Source organism: Ornithodoros turicata, chromosome 3, assembly GCF_037126465.1.
Source record: "Ornithodoros turicata isolate Travis chromosome 3, ASM3712646v1, whole genome shotgun sequence".
Lineage (NCBI taxonomy): Eukaryota > Metazoa > Arthropoda > Arachnida > Ixodida > Argasidae > Ornithodoros > Ornithodoros turicata.
Window position 1 is genome coordinate 103570104 of NC_088203.1, and position 19065 is coordinate 103589168.

The 19065-nt window shown below is 48.2% G+C and overlaps 3 protein-coding genes across 7 annotated transcripts in view; 2 read left to right on the forward strand and 1 right to left on the reverse strand.

Moving 5' to 3' along the window:
• Window positions 1-19065, reverse strand: part of LOC135389067 (S phase cyclin A-associated protein in the endoplasmic reticulum-like) — a 158171-nt gene that overhangs the window by 76038 nt on the left and 63068 nt on the right. For all 5 annotated transcript variants that reach the window (XR_010421566.1, XM_064619031.1, XM_064619030.1 and 2 more), the window contains one exon: window positions 1112-1148. Coding sequence is in view for 4 of the 5 variants with exons in the window: in XM_064619031.1 (XP_064475101.1) it covers window positions 1112-1148 (37 nt within the window). In the remaining variant the exon portion in view is untranslated. The remainder of the gene's footprint in view (window positions 1-1111; window positions 1149-19065) is intronic.
• On the forward strand, window positions 10349-14201 carry LOC135387706 (uncharacterized). Its single transcript, XM_064616804.1, has 4 exons — window positions 10349-10452; window positions 10781-11015; window positions 11938-12377; window positions 14045-14201. The coding sequence occupies exons 1-4, from the start codon at window positions 10349-10351 to the stop codon at window positions 14088-14090; spliced, it is 825 nt and encodes a 274-aa protein (XP_064472874.1). The 3' UTR covers window positions 14091-14201.
• LOC135389073 (uncharacterized) lies at window positions 15381-17988 on the forward strand. Its single transcript, XM_064619038.1, has 3 exons — window positions 15381-15610; window positions 16702-17078; window positions 17832-17988. The coding sequence occupies exons 2-3, from the start codon at window positions 16738-16740 to the stop codon at window positions 17947-17949; spliced, it is 459 nt and encodes a 152-aa protein (XP_064475108.1). The 5' UTR covers window positions 15381-15610; window positions 16702-16737; the 3' UTR covers window positions 17950-17988.

Below are 19065 nucleotides of genomic sequence, written 5' to 3' on the forward strand. Positions count from 1 at the left end.
CTGCATCTACGCCATTTTGTCACGCTATTTACAGGTGCTCAAACAGACGCGTGGGTCCTCGAAAGAGTGGGCTACGCAACAGTGGGAGTGGGAGCGTGCACATAGAAGCGACGTCTAAAGCAGTCAAGAGTGAAATACATTCCTTTCATGAAGATAAACTTCCTCCGTTTTCTCGCACATTACACATAACTATAATACGGCGTATATTACGGTGTCTCATATTCTGACAGGTGAACTCCGTTTAGACACTCGCACGATTAAGGTGGAGAGCAAAATACGGCGGAACAGCACGGATATGGGGCAGAGCACTTCTACCGTCCTTCACTCCTTCATATCTCGGATAATATTTGGTACAACGCACACATTGTTGGGAGGAGATTTATGCCAAAGGCGAATATCCGGTTTGGGTAAGAAGTACGGTGATGTGCTACCCAAGCCCGTACACTGCGCCAGCGACCCCAAACACGCTCAGGGAGGGCGAGTTTCGCTACACCAGATTTGTAAAAGGAAGCGCGTTTCACAATATTACTGAGAGAGTCACAAAGCAGAATGTTCGCAGCTTGCTCTCGCGGAATACTTTCTTGATTTCAATAGGCCCGTTGACATATCTGTCCAATGCACTCCGTAGCACTTCACGACTTGCTGTGTATCGCCCGCAGCTAAGCAGTATGTACTCGATGTACAGCACCATTCCGCATAGAGTGGTGCAGTTCAGTGAGGAGGCTATCTCGGTACGGTGTAGAGACGCGTAAACCAGCGGAACGTTCAGCCGTAACCAGCGAAGTCCCAGTTCATATCCCGTGCTACATTATGTATCTACGCGTTCGATGCATTCCTACACCCCAATGATGATAATCAGAGTTGCTGTTTGCATCTCTACCAATATACCCACAATTCCCCCCATTAGAGAAAAATAAAATAAAATGCTCCTGTAAAGGGTGCTCTACTGCACAGGTAGTACATGTGAGGGGAAGCTAACTTTACAGCATACCACTTGACATGCAGCACAGAAGGACACGTGCATACCAATTAAAAGATGGAGGTACGGTTAACGAAATGGTTAGTGCAGAGGCATCAGTGATGAAAGAGAGACAACAAAATGAGAGCGTACCTTTCTTCTTGCTGCAATGAAGATCTAAGAGGTGTTCCTGCAACGGACAATGAACTTCAAGTTACCGGGTGAATTCGACACGCTAGAGCACACAAAATACGAGCAGTTCATTGATACAAAGCGACCGCTTTCACTCACCAGTCCCAATATTCCCAAACCCGTATATATGAAAAATGTACCTCAGGGGTTCGAAGTTTCATAGACGCGTTTCACCGTATCTTATTTTTCTATTTTTTTTAAACATCTATCAGTCGATAATGAAAGTCGGTACGCATCTAAGTATATACGAAAGTGTTATTTTTCGCAGATGTTTCGAAAGCTGCGATACGTGTCAGGTATCGAGGTTGTATCAGGTACGTTACCTGACAAGAAGCAGTTATGGACAAAATATTGATGTCATAAACTGAAAGTAACATGGTTCAGAAACAGAGACACCAAAGCCATCAAAGAGATGGGTCAACTGCGGGTATTCACAACACCACATGGTTTCTAAAAGTGTACAAAAAAAAAAAAACAGATTTTTAATTGCCAGCAAATATCATGCTGGTAGCGACAGTTTACTGTTTTTCTAAAACAAATTACACGTAAGCAATAATGTAACAAATAACAACACGAGATAAAAGGGGAAGGTTTTTTCTGGGGCAATACGCTACGAAAAAAACCTCAAGCAAAAGAGGCAAGCAATGCGTAACGACACCCTTCTGGAAAGCCAGGGACCTCATATCGGTTGGCCACAAAAAGTACGGGGCAAGAAAAGCACCGCGAGCTCTTATAGGAAAAATACAACATGTATAGTCCTAACAACCCATGGAGGACCCAAGAAAAGAGGGGCCTCAAGTTAATCCCGGGCCCAGCTGCGTAGGAACCCGAGTTCCAGATACAAGCATTTCATTCTCCGTACAAGAAGAAGAAGAAGAAGAAGAATAGCATCTTGGCGACGCGGAGGCTGAGCGACACGGGCGATGGAAGCGCGCGCCGCGGGGGCAACTCAAGCACGCAATCACGCTGAAAGCTTTCGCCCATAAACAGGCTGGTCGGCAGCGCCCCCTTCCCTCTGTGAGTTGAAGTCGGTTGTGTGTGCGGGGGCTAGAGGGTGCGGAGAGTAGTGTGGCGATACGTTCGGGGCACTGGACCGGCACCTTTAACTGTGTCCAACCATTATTTTTTTTTGAGGAAGCGCCGGAACACCCGAACAGACGTTGGGGTATATACCTGCAAATTCTCATGTAGATATTCACATTGCGAGGGAGATAAGTCGTTCTCGGGGGCGCAGAGCGAACATGGCGGGAATATAACTGATGAATCTTGTAGAATGGGGTTGCTGGTATATATACAGTGAACCCTCGTTAATATGACCATGGTCGTTCCCGAAAATTTTGGTCATAATGTGGAATTGTCATATTAACGGGGGGGATTTGCAGAGATTTCACTGCATTGTTCCCCAGGAGTATGGTCGTAAAGTGCGTATGTCAGATTATCGGGGGTCATATTAGCGAAGGTTCACTGTATATATATATTAAATTACACGCTAGCGCCGCGAAACAAGTATGGCTATGAGCGGCGTACGGATGTGGACAGATGGAGATGGGGTAGCATGAAGGAGTAGGGGACAGGGAGGGGGGGGGGTTATTAGGCGTCCTAGGTCGACTTCAGGGGCAACTGGGTCGACATTCACCTGAAAAGTATTCGGAAAACTCAGGGAAAACCTCAGACAGCACAGTCGATTGTATGATTCGAACCCACCACCTCCGAGTCTTCACAAAAGTACTCTAAAACGACAGGTTGGGAATTGGAAGATCAGTCGTTTTTTTATGCCCAATATGGTATAGAAGAGTTTCGAAAATCATAAATCAAATCAAATCATAGACACCTTCGATAAGAGTTAATCTGTCTTCCAGGCGTTGTAATATTATTGTACGCCTACAGCTAGAAGGGTGCCTACAGCTGAAACAATTTTTTATTTTTTTAGCGCGAACAGCACTTATTTGGAAAGACGACAGACATACCGAAAGCATCCGCAGACCGCTGAAACTTTTGGCGTCCCATTTATCGGTTTTTATTCTCGTCTAGAGTAATACGGATTTACGAGGGTAGGCTGAAAAGTAATGCCTCCACCTTCATAACTCCCCAACAGATGGCAGCACCACGGTGCAGCAGGTATAGGAGTATTCTTTAGACTCTGCTCTTCAGATCCGGTAAGCAGGAAGCCTTAGTAGTGAACGGTTGTGTTGTGACGGCGTAAAGAATGGAGCCCTGCGCAGATGGTCTGTCAATAGAGCCTGAAGTTTTAGGGTTTTACCCGATTCTTCCCCGAATTTGCACCCCGAATTGAAGGTTACCTCTTTAGGGTGAAACCCGATTTTTGCCAGGCAAATTGCCCTCTCTGGGATGTCTGTAGGAATGCACCAACTTACTTGTTTGGCAGAAAAATGTAGTTACATCACCGTCTGTACCAAATCGCTACAGTTAGTTTGAATAACTGAGCCCGATTTCTCCCCGATTTTAGCGTAATGGAAGTTTTTTCACCCGAATTCGCATGAATTTAGTGCACATGTTTATTTACCCGATTTTTACCCCCCGAATTTAGAAAAAAATATTTCCCGAAAACTTCAGGCTCTATCTGTCAATGCGATTGAAGCAACGTGCTGTCACTGAATTATTGACAGCAGAAGGTGTCACCCCCAAGAAAATTCATGAGAGAATGCAAGCCGTTTACGGTGATTGTGTTGATGTGAGCACTGTGCGTCGTTGGGGCAGCAAGTTTGCGATTGGTGAGGTGGGAACATCTGACTCGCGTGACAAACAAAGAGGTGGACATCCAGTGACAGCAACCACTGAAATGAACGGTTGAACCTTACCGCATCCTCCATACAGTCCAGATTTGGCGCCGTCTGACTTCCATCCGTTTCCAAAGATGAAAGAAGAACTACGGAGACACCGATATGAATCGGATGACGAAGTTGAGAGAACTGTGAGAGGCTGGTTGCGGAGACAGAGTGTCCGCTTCTACCGTGACGGCTCCCGTGGCTCAGTGGTTAGCGTGCTGGCCATGTCACGTAGAGACTGGGAGGTACCCGGGTTCGAATCCCGGTGCTGGCTGTGCCGTCTGGAGTTTTTCCTGGGTTTTCCTCAGACGCTTTCAGACATATGTCGGCACAGTTCCCTTAGAAGTCGGCCCAGGACGCACATTCCCTCAGGGCGTGAGTCGTGACGTTGCCCACATTCGTGAGGCCGACAACGGCAAGCCCTACCACCACCACCAACCGTGACGGCTTCGAAAAACTTGTTCACCGTTGTCGGAAATGTATCCAATAGTCTGGTGATTAGGTGGAAACGCGAATATAGGTAATTAAAGAGGATATTCTAAACTTTATTCCTGCGTTTGATTTATTAAAATATTCCCATCCGTACCAAATTATGAAGATGGAGGCGTTACTTTTCAGCCTACCCTCGTATTATCTCAATCCAATTTTCCTCATACCCTCGGAAAAGTGAAAGTTTCGGGTGTGAGTTCGTGGAAACGCTGACGTCCAACACCATTGCCACCGCAACCACTGAACTTCCGCCATGAGTGCAGAAGAGAAAAAATCGGCTCCATCTGGGCGGCGTGAACCCACTTGGGATACAGAGACTAGGAAGTCCGTGCTCCTTGTGGTGCTCCTTGCCTGCACTGTTGTTTTCATCGTGGGCGTCTACGTGTACTTCATGACGTCCGTCGAGATGGAGACCCTGGACCAAGTGCACGACGCAAGGAGACGACGAGCATCTGCGGCCACGCAGACGACAGGCGCGCCCTCTACTCCTCACACGACGGTGGACTCCGACGCACGACGATAGCGCGCCTACTCTTTTGGACACTTTGAAAGTGCGTAAAATATGCTGGAAGCAACGAAAACATGGAATGGCGAAATTTGGTAGAAATTAAAGTACGGTGGGGATGTACGGCACTATATGTGAAAATTAAAAGGTTTCATACTGCGCTTTCGAGATGGAGTATTCTTTTGTATACCGTAGCATTGTCGACATTGAGGATTCGCACATTGTGCCCCGTAACTTTTTTTTTAGCATATTTGTCGTCCGTTTGAAATTAACCGGGATTGCACGGACCATCAAGTGTGGTATTTGTGCAGAGCGTAAGCACCGACCTTGCTAGGGCTTTACTGATAACAACACACAAGGGTGGTTAATGTTCGCGGAAGAATACCAGAGCGTGAAGAACGCGACTTTGTGGAACACGGTCAATATCTGCGTGGAAGTGCCACTTTTGCGTTCATTCGACGACATCCGGGACATCCGGGGGGACCTCGCAACAAGATATATTGACCGGAGTTACTTTTTTTGTTATGCATGTGCGTTGGCAAACTTCGCTGCAGAAGCTCTCACCTCGCTGGCTTCTTATCATAAGATGGTCGCCACAGTTCCTCAACGAACGTCCCACGTAGTATAGGTCTAATAATGTTCCAGCTAACAACAACCCCACAAGCCGGACGGCTTAAGGTACCTCCGGGATGGACGCTAAGTACTGTAACAGGTATATCTGTTAGCAGGGTGGGTATTTTTTCAATTTTACAAATTTGATCACATTGGACTACGTTTGGCTGAGCCTCTAGCGTTCTTGCACATGCCTGCTTCACAGCTGACGACTGTTCTAGACACAAAACGGTCACGTCGTACCAGCAGAACAGCAGATGCACTCGTTAATCACTGAAGACGCAGGCACAGCGCGTCCAACAGCACAGAAGAGGTGGTGGTGGTGGTGGTGGTAGGGCTTGCCGTTGTCGGCCTCACGTATGTGGGCAACGTCACGACTCACGCCCTGGGCACAGAAGAGATCAGCTGCTCACCGAACAAGAGATGACCCAGTTACAGATATGCATTCCAGTTGCAGCGCACCCTGTGCTGGTCATCCCGTATCACCTCAGATGACATTGAAAGCTTGCAAGAGGTCGCAATGCATCCACTTCGATGTGGGCCTTGCCCGGGAACGTCTGCAGGAAAATGGGGACCCGGCGGTGCCTTAAATCGATGTTCCGTCGTGCTCATCAGTACGGCCGAGACCGACAGACACCGGCGAGGATAGTTTCTCATACCCATTGGTTTATGCGTACATTTGTTTGAGACGAGATATCGTAACCTAGATTGCAGCATCAAAGAGCAACGGCTCGCGTAATACGTTGCAGAAGACCCACACAACTGGCATGAGGGCAAAATTAGAACATGACCTGTTCGACTATAAGTGGTTCTATGTCTAATGCACGAGAGTGGAGCGGTGTCAAACAGGACACGAACAGTAGGAACACTGAACGAAGAACACATCGGGTTTCCCCCTTCCTTTGTCTTGCAGTTCCTGCCTTGTCAAGCAAATTGAAGACTCACTGACGTCGGCGCCCAGTTCAGCCAAGGATAAAATCTCAACAGTAGTTCCGTGAACTGCAGGCAGCACGGTGAAATCCTCAATAACGAAGGTATTCACTAGCGCACGTCCTTAAAGTGTCCTCGTGCCCTGCCTCTTAGCATATGCAGGTAAGGTATCACGGACCGTTGCCACGTAGTGGATGTCTTCGGTGTAGTGGTTCAAATGAAGACCCAACCCTTATGCGCTCCGAGAGTCACTACCTAAAAGGGGTTGGCATACTTTCATAGATGTGGGTCATTACATCATGGACGCACTGTACTGCACGCCAGAATACTGAGGAAAAAATTATTCGTGTCGTACTTAGCCACGATCCATGCCCATACAGCGGATAAAGCTTAGATACAAGCCCTCGAGCACAGCCCCGAGCAAAGCGCTCAGAGCTGCGTCCATTCCCATTGGCAGCCGTGAGCACGTGACTTCTCGTGCGGGGCCTCACTGGTTGCGGCGAGGGCTGTGACGTCACGACCGCGTGAGTTTCGGTATTTGCCGTGCCCGTTTTCTTCGCTTCTATATTACCCTCTGCTCTGTGAAACTTCCAATGCAGGTTCACATCGATGCAAAGAACCGACTCTTGCGCACTATCTCAAGGGCACCAGTGCCGTTACCAGCGTCAGTGCTGCATCGGGACGGCGTGTCACAATCTCCCTGACGAGCGAAGACGACGATTCCGACCACTGACAAGACGCGGGGTACAGAAGGTGATCACGTGAGCACTTCCACCGTCGTATACGGGACTGCCTAGCGCTACAGCATTGTTCCTTAAAACTTGCTGGTAAAATAAAGATCCAAATATAATATTGGGATTTCTGTCTTACTTAGGAAATGTCGCAAACACTGTGGGATGTTGCCTACATATCCGCGTGCCTCTCCGTCCGTGCGCAATGGATAATACGGCAGCACATTCGGATACACTGACGTAAAAAAAGGTGCCCGCGTTGATATTGCATAACAGCAACCAAATATGGCGATGTGTCTCGACGAACTCCGTAGATTTTACACCTCAGTACGAAGTACCGTTTCCCACTACATACATCCAAGCTCGCACTATTCGCTGGATGGCGATTCCAGTGAGCCCTCAGCAGCCTTGCCTGATTTTCAGGAATGCCCCACAGCAGGTCGAGACGAACACGGTTACACAGGGTGTTACCCTATAAAAGTCTACCCGCGCCGGCATGCCGTGCTCGCCAATTACTCAATGCAGGCGGTACAATGTGTTGCCTACGTATAAAACTCATAAGGACATTCCATCATGGTAAATATCGATGTGATTGAGCACCGTAACGCAAAGTTATAGCGCAAAACGTGAGGTTCCCGTAGTCAAAACAGCCAAGATGGCGCCTCTCAGTTAGCAGACGACATCCCTTTTGGGTGTCGTCTGCTGAGTATGTGTCGGCATCTTTCGTTCCTCACGTTGCTTACTTCTGAGCAAAATACGACAGTTACACGAAAGCGAAATGAAAACTGCAGCTCCATCCGGCTGGCAGGATATGCGACACGTTGCCGTGTGGGGAGCAGCATGTCAAGTGCTGTTCTCAACGCCGCCATCTTGTTTGTTTTGACTATGGGAATTGCACGTTTTGAGTTATAACTTCGTGCTGCGGCACTCAATCACTTTGAAATTTACCAAGATTAAATGTCCTTATGAGCTTTATATAAGGATCGCACAATGTGCCACCTGCATTGAGTAATTGGCGAATACGGCATGGCGGCACGGGTAGACTTTTATAGGGTAACACCCTGTACTATAGGTTCATCAGCATCTTGTGGGACTTACACCTCATGTATAGTACATGTGTATAACTAGTCTGTCGACGATTGGGTTTGTTTTTCAAAAGGTATGCATAGGGTCCCACGACTCGTAGCTATAGGAACGGGGCTAAGTTTCGCTAGTGCATCGGTAGGCTAGGTATCGTAATGTTTATCGGTTATACAGTTCGATTCGCCGCAGGCCCACTTCCAACATTCTGGCCGACGTTGCTACCCGTACTGTCAATCGTCATCGGTTGAGCCTTAGCACCACGATGAGCTTCCTCTGTGGAAACATCCCTTCCTCCAGGGGGAACTCCCGGACTCTCTGAAGATCCAACATGCAGAAAGATGAAGGCAAAGATGGCTCCAACGACGCACAGGATAGATGCCAGACCGATGAGGGGGAGAAGTCGGCTCTCGTCTTCCTCGTCAACCATAAAGGTATACCTTCTGCAGTATCCAAATGTCTTCAGAGGTTGTTCTCAATGCAGACGGAGCAATGCCACTGCAAGATTGTGCCATAACAATGCGTTCGTGCTCCTATGGCGTGAAACCAAAATGCACGAGGGCCCCTTCTTTACATCGCTTAACCTAACAAATCGATTGGGCGGCACTTTGCGAACTATAGTTCAGTCGAATTCCCCGCATATGATACTATGGATGTGCATCCTTATACACCACATAGTGAATCATTCGACTGGAAAAAGTGCAGAGACACACGGGAGTGCAGAATGAGTTCACGAAAATGCTGGACGTTCACCGGTGTTCCCGCAGGGTTTCGTGCACTTTGGAGGAGATGATAGATTTGGTCGATCTCATACGGTGTTTGCTTCGATGTTTTGTCATCGATCTGTCGCGTATTGGTAATAAATTTTGTCGAGATAAGTCGGCGCTCGCTTTTTGAATCAATTAACGAGACAGGAGTCACTCAAAGCTTGCTGCAGAGGGCAGACGCCTGTGAAAACGGATCTAAGGCCTACACTTTTTATTCATTTGAGATTTGGTGTAATACGCCGCAAGCAGCACATGTCGTGCACTTCGTTAGCATTCTCTTATACAGCCCGCGCACTTTTTGCTGGATGGAAGACAAACAACAACAACAACTTTACTTTCAGATGATGAATGGGGAGTTTCATCGACAGGGGACACTGTGCCAGATGTGACACTGTGATGTCCTATCTTTTACGCCGACCACAAAGGTTTCAAATTTCGCTTCAAGCGCTTCTACAGTTAGCTATGAGTGTCGAAAATAGGGTTCCTCAAGACTAGCTCGCAGCTGGTATAGATATATGTAGATAGTCAGGCGCCCTAGTCGAAAAGACTACAATGCGTCGCCTAGCAAGAAACGCTATCTGGATATTCTAGGACGTCCTACAATCCAACATCCGATGACACGCATGACAGAATTCAATAAATACGCTTTGGAATGACGCAAACAAATTCCGCCTTCTCTAAAAAAAGTTTCGGCTTTGGTGAAGCCTTCTTTTTTTTTTTTTTTTGATTGCATGTTAGCGCCGCGAAGCAACTGTTGCTATGAGCGGCGTACAGACGTGGACAGATGGAGAGAGGACAGCAGGAAGTAGTGGTGGGACATGGGGGGTTAGTATGCGTCCTGGGCCCACGGTGAAGCCTTCAAAGCGCCCTTCCTACACTCTTAAAAAAGGGTGTACTTTAACTCCTTTCCTTGCCACATATATATATATAACACAATTTTGGAGAGTACAATTACGTTCAAAAGGGTGCCTCCTCACTCCCTCAAGGGAGTAGCATAACACCTTCTCCCTGCCGGGGAGTAATATTACTCTCCAGTAGGGAGAAAGGTGTTATGCTACTCCCATGAGGGAGTGAGGAGGCACCCTTTTGAGCGTAATTGTACTTTCCAAAAGGGTTTTATATATGTGGCAAAAAAAAAAAGGAGTTAAAGTGCACCCTTTTTTTAAGAGTGTAGGAACGACTTCTTCGTCCCAGAAGGACGGTCTGCACGTGCGCTTACGAGGAAGATGAGCGCCGGGATTTCTTTGACGAGCTTTGATCTCGCCCCCTTTGTCCTGGCCAATCTCCCTTAGTGGTTCATGGCCATTACCTCATTGGTAGAAGAAGAAGAAGAAGAAGAAGAAGAAGAAGAAGAAGAAGAAGAAGAAGAAGAAGAAGAAGAAGAAGAAGATTACGCCCTTCTGTCCTGGTGAATCTCTTATGCCCGGATTCTCGATTCGCCCTGGGTGTTAAGCGCACGCGAAGGGGCCCTTCTGTCCATGCTTCGTGAATGGACGGAAGGGTCCCTGCGCGTGCACTTAATCCTCAGGGCGGAGCGAGAATCCGGGCTTTAGTGTCACTGTCACACTCATATCATACTGAATTAGCCCTGGCCAATCTCCCTTGCGGATCGCGGCCATCTTCCTGGGGAGAAGAAGAAGAAGAATCTCTCTTAGTGGCTCACGGCCACCTTTTGATTGGTATCGGAAGAAGAAGAACTAGCACAACGTCTCCGTGCCACTCTTTTGAAGAAGCAGAGGAACGGCCACTGCTCCGAGGACGAAGAAGAAGGAGCAGAGGAAGAAGAAGAAGAAGGTCTCCGTGTCCTCCGTGCCGTCCTTGTTCTGCGCTATCGGTGCCTCGCGAGGTGTGAAGAAACGAACCAGAATGAAGGGCATCCTGAGGAAGTCGTCCAAGGGATACCCAAAGCGGCGACTTTCCTTTGCCGCAGACGTCGTTGAAGGAACGGACGATGACAAACAACAAGTAAGGAGACAACTTTATTTTAAGGGTGATTATTGGGAAGCTTTATCACCCGGGCGATACTCTACCCCATTGCTGGCGGCAATGCGGTGAAATAGAATGAGTCGCGTCACAGTAGAACCGAAGTCCAAGGGTGTCCAAAAAGTTCGGCAGCGGTGGTGGATTGGATTGGACTACGCAGGTAAAGACGTTCATCTGCTGAACGCAAACTGTCAATAGCGAAGCGTCTAACTACGTCGACGTATTAACACTACGCACGATGCACATCACGCGTTGAAAGTTTCCAACACGCTATGTTCAAGGATAGAATCGCCACCTTTCAGTGGTCGATACGTCAACCAATCGCTATCAGTGAATTTTGTACCGTCAGCCATTCATGAAGGACCGATCGTCTTATAGCGAATTCGGGTGATCATTTCGTAGCAACACGGCCGAGCGCTCGGAAACTGCTGGGTCGGCGACCGAGCTGGATCACGTGACCGTTGCCACCCGAACATGATTGCTAGGAATCTAGCAGTTTTAGGTACTTGGATCACGCTAGGGGCGTCGCGGTCGCCCGTCTTCGAGTTTTGTCGTCTGCTAAACCACGTGATTTCAACATGCGGGCCAATGAGGGCACTCGCCACCGTTGCAGTGCGGATGTGACGACACCGGGTACAGTTGAGCAATCTGCTGCTCGACCGTTTTGAGACCGGGCAAAAAAAGTGCTAGCTGGCAAATTCCGAGCGCTCGGAAAGCGCCACGCGAACATGCGAGATCCCTTCATTTTGACCAAGCGAACATGACTACTCGAGATCTGGCAAAAAGAGTTGCTACGAAATGACCACCCGAATTCGCCATTAGTAGTACTGGTCAGAGTGGAGTTTGAGGCGCGCGAACGTAGCGTGTCGCAGGGATATCACTAACACGCATCTCATCCTCGCAGCTGCAAGACCGTAGCCGCGTTCTCAGCTCCATCAAGTCAATCGGTCCCGACCCTGAGCTTGCTCCGCCCGAAGCCGACATTGTACCCTTCTTCAGTATGTCTCCCCTGGTGGCTCCTGACGCACAACCGCTTGACCAAAATGCCGTCCAAACGAGCAGGCTGGTGGCGATGCGGGATTCGGGCGATCCGTTTTACGGTTTCCTCTACGATGTGTGCTTCCAGGGAGGGAAGCCCACGCCCTTGATGGTGTGCGGCTGCTTCGTGCTCGTCCTAATCATCTTCGCCTTCTTCATTAACTTAATGTCGGGCGACACCGAAGTGACCCTCATGGGGATGAGACCAACGACGGAGCCCAGCCTTAACGGGACAGAGAAAACTGAGGGTCTGGTGTGGGACCCACAGCCCGATTTTGAAGCTGGTGCGCTGGACCCAAATAGTCCGTATGTATTCAGTCGTGCCTTGCAACGAACTTGGGGCTCTATACGAATATCCTGCGTCCTCGAGAACAACGGTGTTGCGACCAATGACAACTATACTGATGATTATTATTTATTTAATATGGTTTTCCGTGTTGAGTTCATCTGCACGGCAGATCTCTACTTAGAATATGATATGACGTCCAATTAGTGATGCTAAAGTATCGATACATTGACTATGGATACTGTCGTTTAAAAAAACATGTAACTTTATATCGATAGTTTTGAAAAACTACCGATCGCCGACTATCCACGGTACAATCGATAGTGTAAAGCCTATCGATAGTGTTGAAAAACTATCGATAGTTTTACGATAATTGACCATCGATAATACTGTTTTGTTTCTCTGTACTATCGGGAGCTAGATTTGTTTCTCGCTATCGGTGCTTTCGTTCCAGTCTTCGTTTTCGCACTGGCACAGTGACTCAATAAAAACAGAATCACGTGCAACACAAGTTCTTTCCGTCTAGCTGTTACGTATGAATGGTCGGTCATGGGCAGTATCGAAGATACACGTATCTTCGATACTATCTTTCGATACATTTTGTGTGTCGGTATTAGGTATCGCGTGCCAAAAATGAGAGTATCGGAGTATCCGTATCGAAAATACATTTTTAGTGTATCATGTATTAACGATACTCGATACTGAAAAAAGACTGAAATATTGAGGCTGTTGTGAGACTTAGGGTCGGCGGCTTATTGAAGCGTTCATTCAACGTACCCATGACTTCAGTCCAATCTAAAGTTCTAACTAGACTAGCTGCTCAGACAGTGCAGCTTCATTAAATACGTGCCGCCGGATACGTTCAAGTCCTGTCACAAAGAGTGCGCTATAAAAAATACACTAAAGGTTCCAGAAATACCGGATAAATGTTTTTACTTCCCTAATCATATTACCAGCTTTATTATATTGTGATTTCAGTGAGGTAAACTTCGCTAATCATAACACCAGCTTTATTATATTCGTGATTTCAGTGATGTATCGAAGTATCGACGAAACAGTACCGAGTAACTGTATCGAAAATCAATTTCGGTTCTGTATTTTGTATCAGTATCGGAAATACAATCTTTGGGGCATCGAAGCTACTTCTTTGAAGTATCGTGCCCAGTCCTGTGAATGATGCACTGCAGGCAGCGAAAGAAGGTTCTCATCATAAAATAGTACGCTCTCATGAGACTACAATGCTGGTCAATCCGTTACAGAGTATGACGTGACCTTGCGGTTGGTTTGAGTACATATGCGAAGCTCAATGTCAGCGTCGGGGGGGGGGGGGGGGGGGGGGGAATCTGCTCCGAGTTGTATTGTAAACTTTTTCTATTTTTATCTGCCCCCCCCATAGTTTCTGATAGCCGATTGTCGATAGTTTTCTTACTGTCGACGGCCTACAATCAATAGTACTATCGACTGTCTATCAATAGTCTATCGATGGTGCGATCGATAGCTTTCTAACTCTCGATAGTTCGATTCTCATACGACTATGGATAGTATCGGTAGTACTATCGATAGTTTTGCATTCCTACGGGAATTGTGAGTAACTAATTTATTCCGACTGAATTTCCGCCCGCGCAAAATCCCATTATGGAACCAGGGAGTTCCATCCTACTGCAACGATGTTTCTTTTCTTCCGCAGGAATACACCACGTAACTACGAGGGTGCTACTGACTCTACAGCGTGATCACGAGCACGGCGGAATGCACTATCCAATAATGGCCTATGATTGATCAATGAAACTACCCTTAACAAGAAACCGAAGTGTTGCAGCAAGCAATAAATGATCTTAGTGTGATCTTAATGAGAGTTTCGTGTTCTTTTCGATAGTCCGCGCGCACCGGCTTTCTTTACTCTCTGGCCATCAGAAGGCAGAGACGGGATATAAAAAACAATCAAAACAATATTGACAACAGCAAATACAGGGAAGCGACCCGATACTGAAGGGTAACGACATACACTAAAGTGAGCGCCTTTAGAACAGCGATGAGGTTGACAGGACAGCCAATGACGTCCATCGATGATCCTCGTAGCGGGCTCTCTTCTTCCACCTCTCAGACAAGCAGTTAAGCAAGCTCTATACGTTGGAGAATAAGGCCCTCTGATGCCTAGTACTCCCCAGGTACTCTGCCAATACGTTCTTCCTGGAGGCCCAGACACCTCCTCTGAAGACTCGTTTCCGCCTGCTCGCTGTGACCACATTCCTGTCCCAATTCCACACTTCGATTGCTGTGAGAAATGACATGGTGTATCCAGTACAGTGCGATTGCCGTGGTTGCCTAAAGAGACACTGGTGGACGAGAAATACCCCGCAAGTAGTTTCTGCGCAGTAATTATTGTCGCCACTGCAGGTGTCCCTCGCTAAATGTGTTTGTACTTGAGCCCCCACTGACGCCAGAAACTGTGCGAATTGTCGACATTTTTCAGCTATAGATGTAAAAAATATCGCCTTGACCACCATTCTGGCCACATTGGAATATCATCTACAACGCTTTTCAGATAACGTGGTTGTGGCAATCTGTCGCGAAAGAACGGTCTGGTGTTCGCCTCAGCTCCTCCCCCCAACTATACTACCCGGATCCGTTTGCATAAACGTTTAGTACGAGTCTCGGACTCAATAGTCGTGGCAGTGTGTTGACGACGCGCTAGCTGCTCGTGCGCGAAGCGCTGCCGAAGCTGTTGAGACACGGCGCGTTAGGCGACTGCTCCGGAGCGCGAGTGCTTGACCTTGGCTTTGCACGTAAGATAGCTTAGCCTATTCGTTTGACGACCAGGGGCCTATTCGTTTGACGACCTTTCTCATACACCTATCTAGCCCGATAAGTGTGTTTAGCACTGCCCTTTGTCGATCACGGCTAATATCTAGTGAGGAAGAGGAGGAGGAAGAAGAATTTTACGACCGATATCTGAGGAAGAAGCAGAAGATATAGACATAGAAGACTGACATAGACAAACATCGTTTGCCCCTTTTGTCTTGGCCAATCTCCCTTAGTGGCTCACGGCCATCATCTCATTGGACGAAGAAGAAGAAGTTATCTGCGAGGAGGAGGAGGAAGAAGAGTTGGCTGAATTTCTTGTTTGGAAGGGCGCAATGACTGAAGAGGATAGAGAAGGCGTGAAAGGAATTCTAAAAGATGACGACAGGACAGACGACCGAGTCAGAGGAGGCTGTCTTTCGCACCCAAGGACGAAGTATTCGCCATAAGGGTAGGAGAAAAGCTACGTACACCGCCTTCGAGTCTCGTTGAGTGTCATATACAGTGTGTCCCGGCTAACTGCGAACAGATTTTAAATATATATATATCACATTTTGCGGGATGAAATCAATTGCAATATAGCATATGCTGAAGGGCACTCCTTAGGAGGGCACCTGCAAACTTCTAAGGCAATGTCCGAATTAACGTTCGATAACTTTTTAATTATAATAGCTACAAGGTCCCCCCGATGAGAACATCTGGTCCCTCCGGTCACCTGACACCGTTGCCGTTTTCAGAACAAAAATCCGTTCTATATATTGCCCGCAAAAAAATTCGCGAAGGAACGTTTTTTTTCTTTATTCTGTACGTTGAGCTTCTTCAGAGACGCGTTTTCCCGTCACCCCCAAGTGGGAGGGTGAAAGTGCACACTATCCACAGCAGGTCCCCCAAGGTCGCCATTTTCCCATGTATTTGTTCCTATCCCGATGCGTGCAATGCCGGAGGCCGCCCTTAGATACCCCATTGTTACCAGACGTTGGCTTGCGTGGATTGTAGCGCGCTAAAGATCCAGTTGAAGCACAATCCAAGCCAGGCCAAGTCACCGAAGGAGAAATGGACGACTGCAGCGCCTGCGGCGCCTGGTACGACAGGTACGCTATGTGATGCACGCAGCCGTGCACTAGATCCTTCCGATCGCTCAACACGTTTAAAAACGGGACCAAAAAGTGAAACACGACAGAGAAAGTTGTTATACGCGTTTTATTTGGACATATAAAGACTAGATTCATTCGCAGAAACAACAAAAACATTTTGTCGCTAAACTTAGCGCGCTGAAGTGATCCGGAACGGCAACAGTGGGGTATCTAGTGGCGGCCTTCTTCGTTGCACGTTTTTCCGAGGTGAGTTTGGGGGACCTGATCCACAGCACACTATGACAAGATGAACGCTAGCTGACACAAATGTAGCGGCATATAGCATCCGCACATCCGATCCGTCCATGTCTTTGAATCTGTCTCGTTTGAAGTCCAGCATCATGATTTGCTATGAGCACATCTTCGCTATGCTTCCGTAAATATCTTCCCATCCTACTTTCGTATCTAGTCCGCGCAGAGCAGCGTTCTATCAAGCGCAACTTCCATGGTTCAAGACCAGCCACCATGTCCAGCCGAGCAACTCCCGACTGCCGAACCCAACCAACCTCTCAACCCTGTACCCTCGAAGAAGGTGATAGTGGACTCGCCCGTGACGGATGGTGATCGTCGTCTGGAAGAGCGGGCTTCCTCTCCGACCCTGGTGTGCGCCCTCATTGTCCTTGCGCTCTCCTGCTTCGGCATCGCCTTGACTTTCGCACTTTCCCGAGGGGCACCCGAACACATCTCGAACACCGTGTCGGAAGTGCTGGGCAAGACCAAAGCACCCTGCGAGACGGTCACGGCATCGCTGGCTGAACTGGAACCAGCTTCAACCCACCTCATTCCGTAAGTACCTACGTGGGGGTTTCCCAGTGGCCCCTGTCTCTTCAAAGACGTGCGACGTCAGGGTCTGTCGCACACTCAGAATCGGGCTGCCATGTGACAGATATAGATGGGTAGAAATCCAGCGAACCGGTAGAGATGTAGGAAGGGAGTTGCCTCAGGACAGAAGCCGCCGATATTTCGAACAGAGACTGTTCTTCTTCTGGGCACCGTCCTCATCATTGGCATGGTATTTAAAGGGTTAGGTGTGACGTGTTTAAAGGTTCATGCCGTTCACGTTCCGTCCACGTGTTCGTGAACCTTCCATTTTTCTGTAACCGGTCTGTAGCCTAGATCACTACGTTCACATAATCCCCTCCACACTCTAACAAAGCAGCCATTCACTCCGGCCGTAAAAACCCGTACGGAACCTTTCTTCCCTCCGGGCTGTTGACCCACAATTCGCATGAACCTTTAAACACGTCACACCTAACCCTTTAAATACCATGCCAATGATGAGGACGGTGCCCAGAAGAAGAACAGTCTCTGTTCGAAATATCGTCGGCTTCTGTCCTGAGGCAACTCCCTTCCTATGTGACAGATATAGTTATGTTGTGGTTAGGTTTATGGTTATGTTGAAAGGTTCGGTACCGTTTCTTTCGTTCGTACCGTTCGATGTGTTCAGACCCGATGTGCACATTACAGTGAGTACATTCGTATAACGTTGTTGCAGAGGCGTCGGAAATCAAGTATAAATTAGCACGTTTTGCTTTTCAGGCTGGTAGTGAACCTGACGGAAAACAAAACTTCAAACGGAGCGCTGTCGCGAAATAGATGGAAAGCCGCCGCTCAACTTCTTCTCAACGATTCTCTCAACTCTTTATCTTCAACGTGACAATAGTATATGCATGCGCAATAAAATACTAATTTTACTATTTTAGCCCAACACGAGGTATATTGCCGGTGACAAAACACAGATCAAGCAAGCACACTTGGAAAGCTATGCATGACCCCCAATATTTCATGTGACCAAGGAAAGCATGATAGTGGTGAAAAAGGGCACCGTGCATAATTCCCATGGGACTCTGTACGCGATTACAAAGTACATATAGCGAGGAGGAAGATCACCGATCCCAATCATCCCCATCGCTCTGATCATCGCGCGAGACCGCGCCCAATTCATTCTGGTCTCGGCCTCCATCCTTTCCGGCTGCTTATAACGAACCTTACCTCCATTGGCTACACCTGTCTCGCTTTTCTACCTAACAATATATACAAGTGTATATGTTTTTATCTAGATCTGATTCATAGAGAGCGAAGCAACCCAGGTCATCAGCATACGCTGGAGAGCGGTAACCTCTTTCGTCTTCCCCGGTAGTTGACGACGATGGTGCTTAAACGCCACATGTGACATTTGTAAAGACATGGGCAGAGCATGGCAGCCGGAACAATTGACCTCTCCCTGTTTGTAAACAAATGACGTCATAGCATTCGACAGCGCCACCAATTTGGTAGAGTTGAACTATGCTCGAAGCTAGGGGGGCGGACAAGGTCGCGCCCGAAAGCCACGGTCTTGAGGGGATTACGATGGTCCCTGAAAGGGACGAGACCTTCGGTCCTACTTTTCTCTCAATAGGAGGCAGCGAACAAGTGCCCACTCGTGGAACCCAACCCTCCCCCTCTGACTTGTTTCGGTTTCAGTCTGTCTATACCAACGTCATGATGACGTTTCTCGGGTAGAGGTCAATTTTCTCGCCGTCCGAAAAGCTTTTCCGCACTGGAGCCGCCGTTCGGTGTCCGCGATTGGGCCGATCGTGTCACGTGGTTTCTCCTTCCAAGAACGCGCCGTCCATGTTGAGTCCCCTCCATCAAAAACCGGTTACCTCGGTCGCGAGCTGGCTCGACTGCGCGCTGTTCTCCGGCAGAGAAGGGGGAGATTGGCGTCCCGTTGCTAGGCGACGCAGACGCGGCGGACCCAAAATGGCGGTCTCGCTCGCTGGCGTGGCTCGGT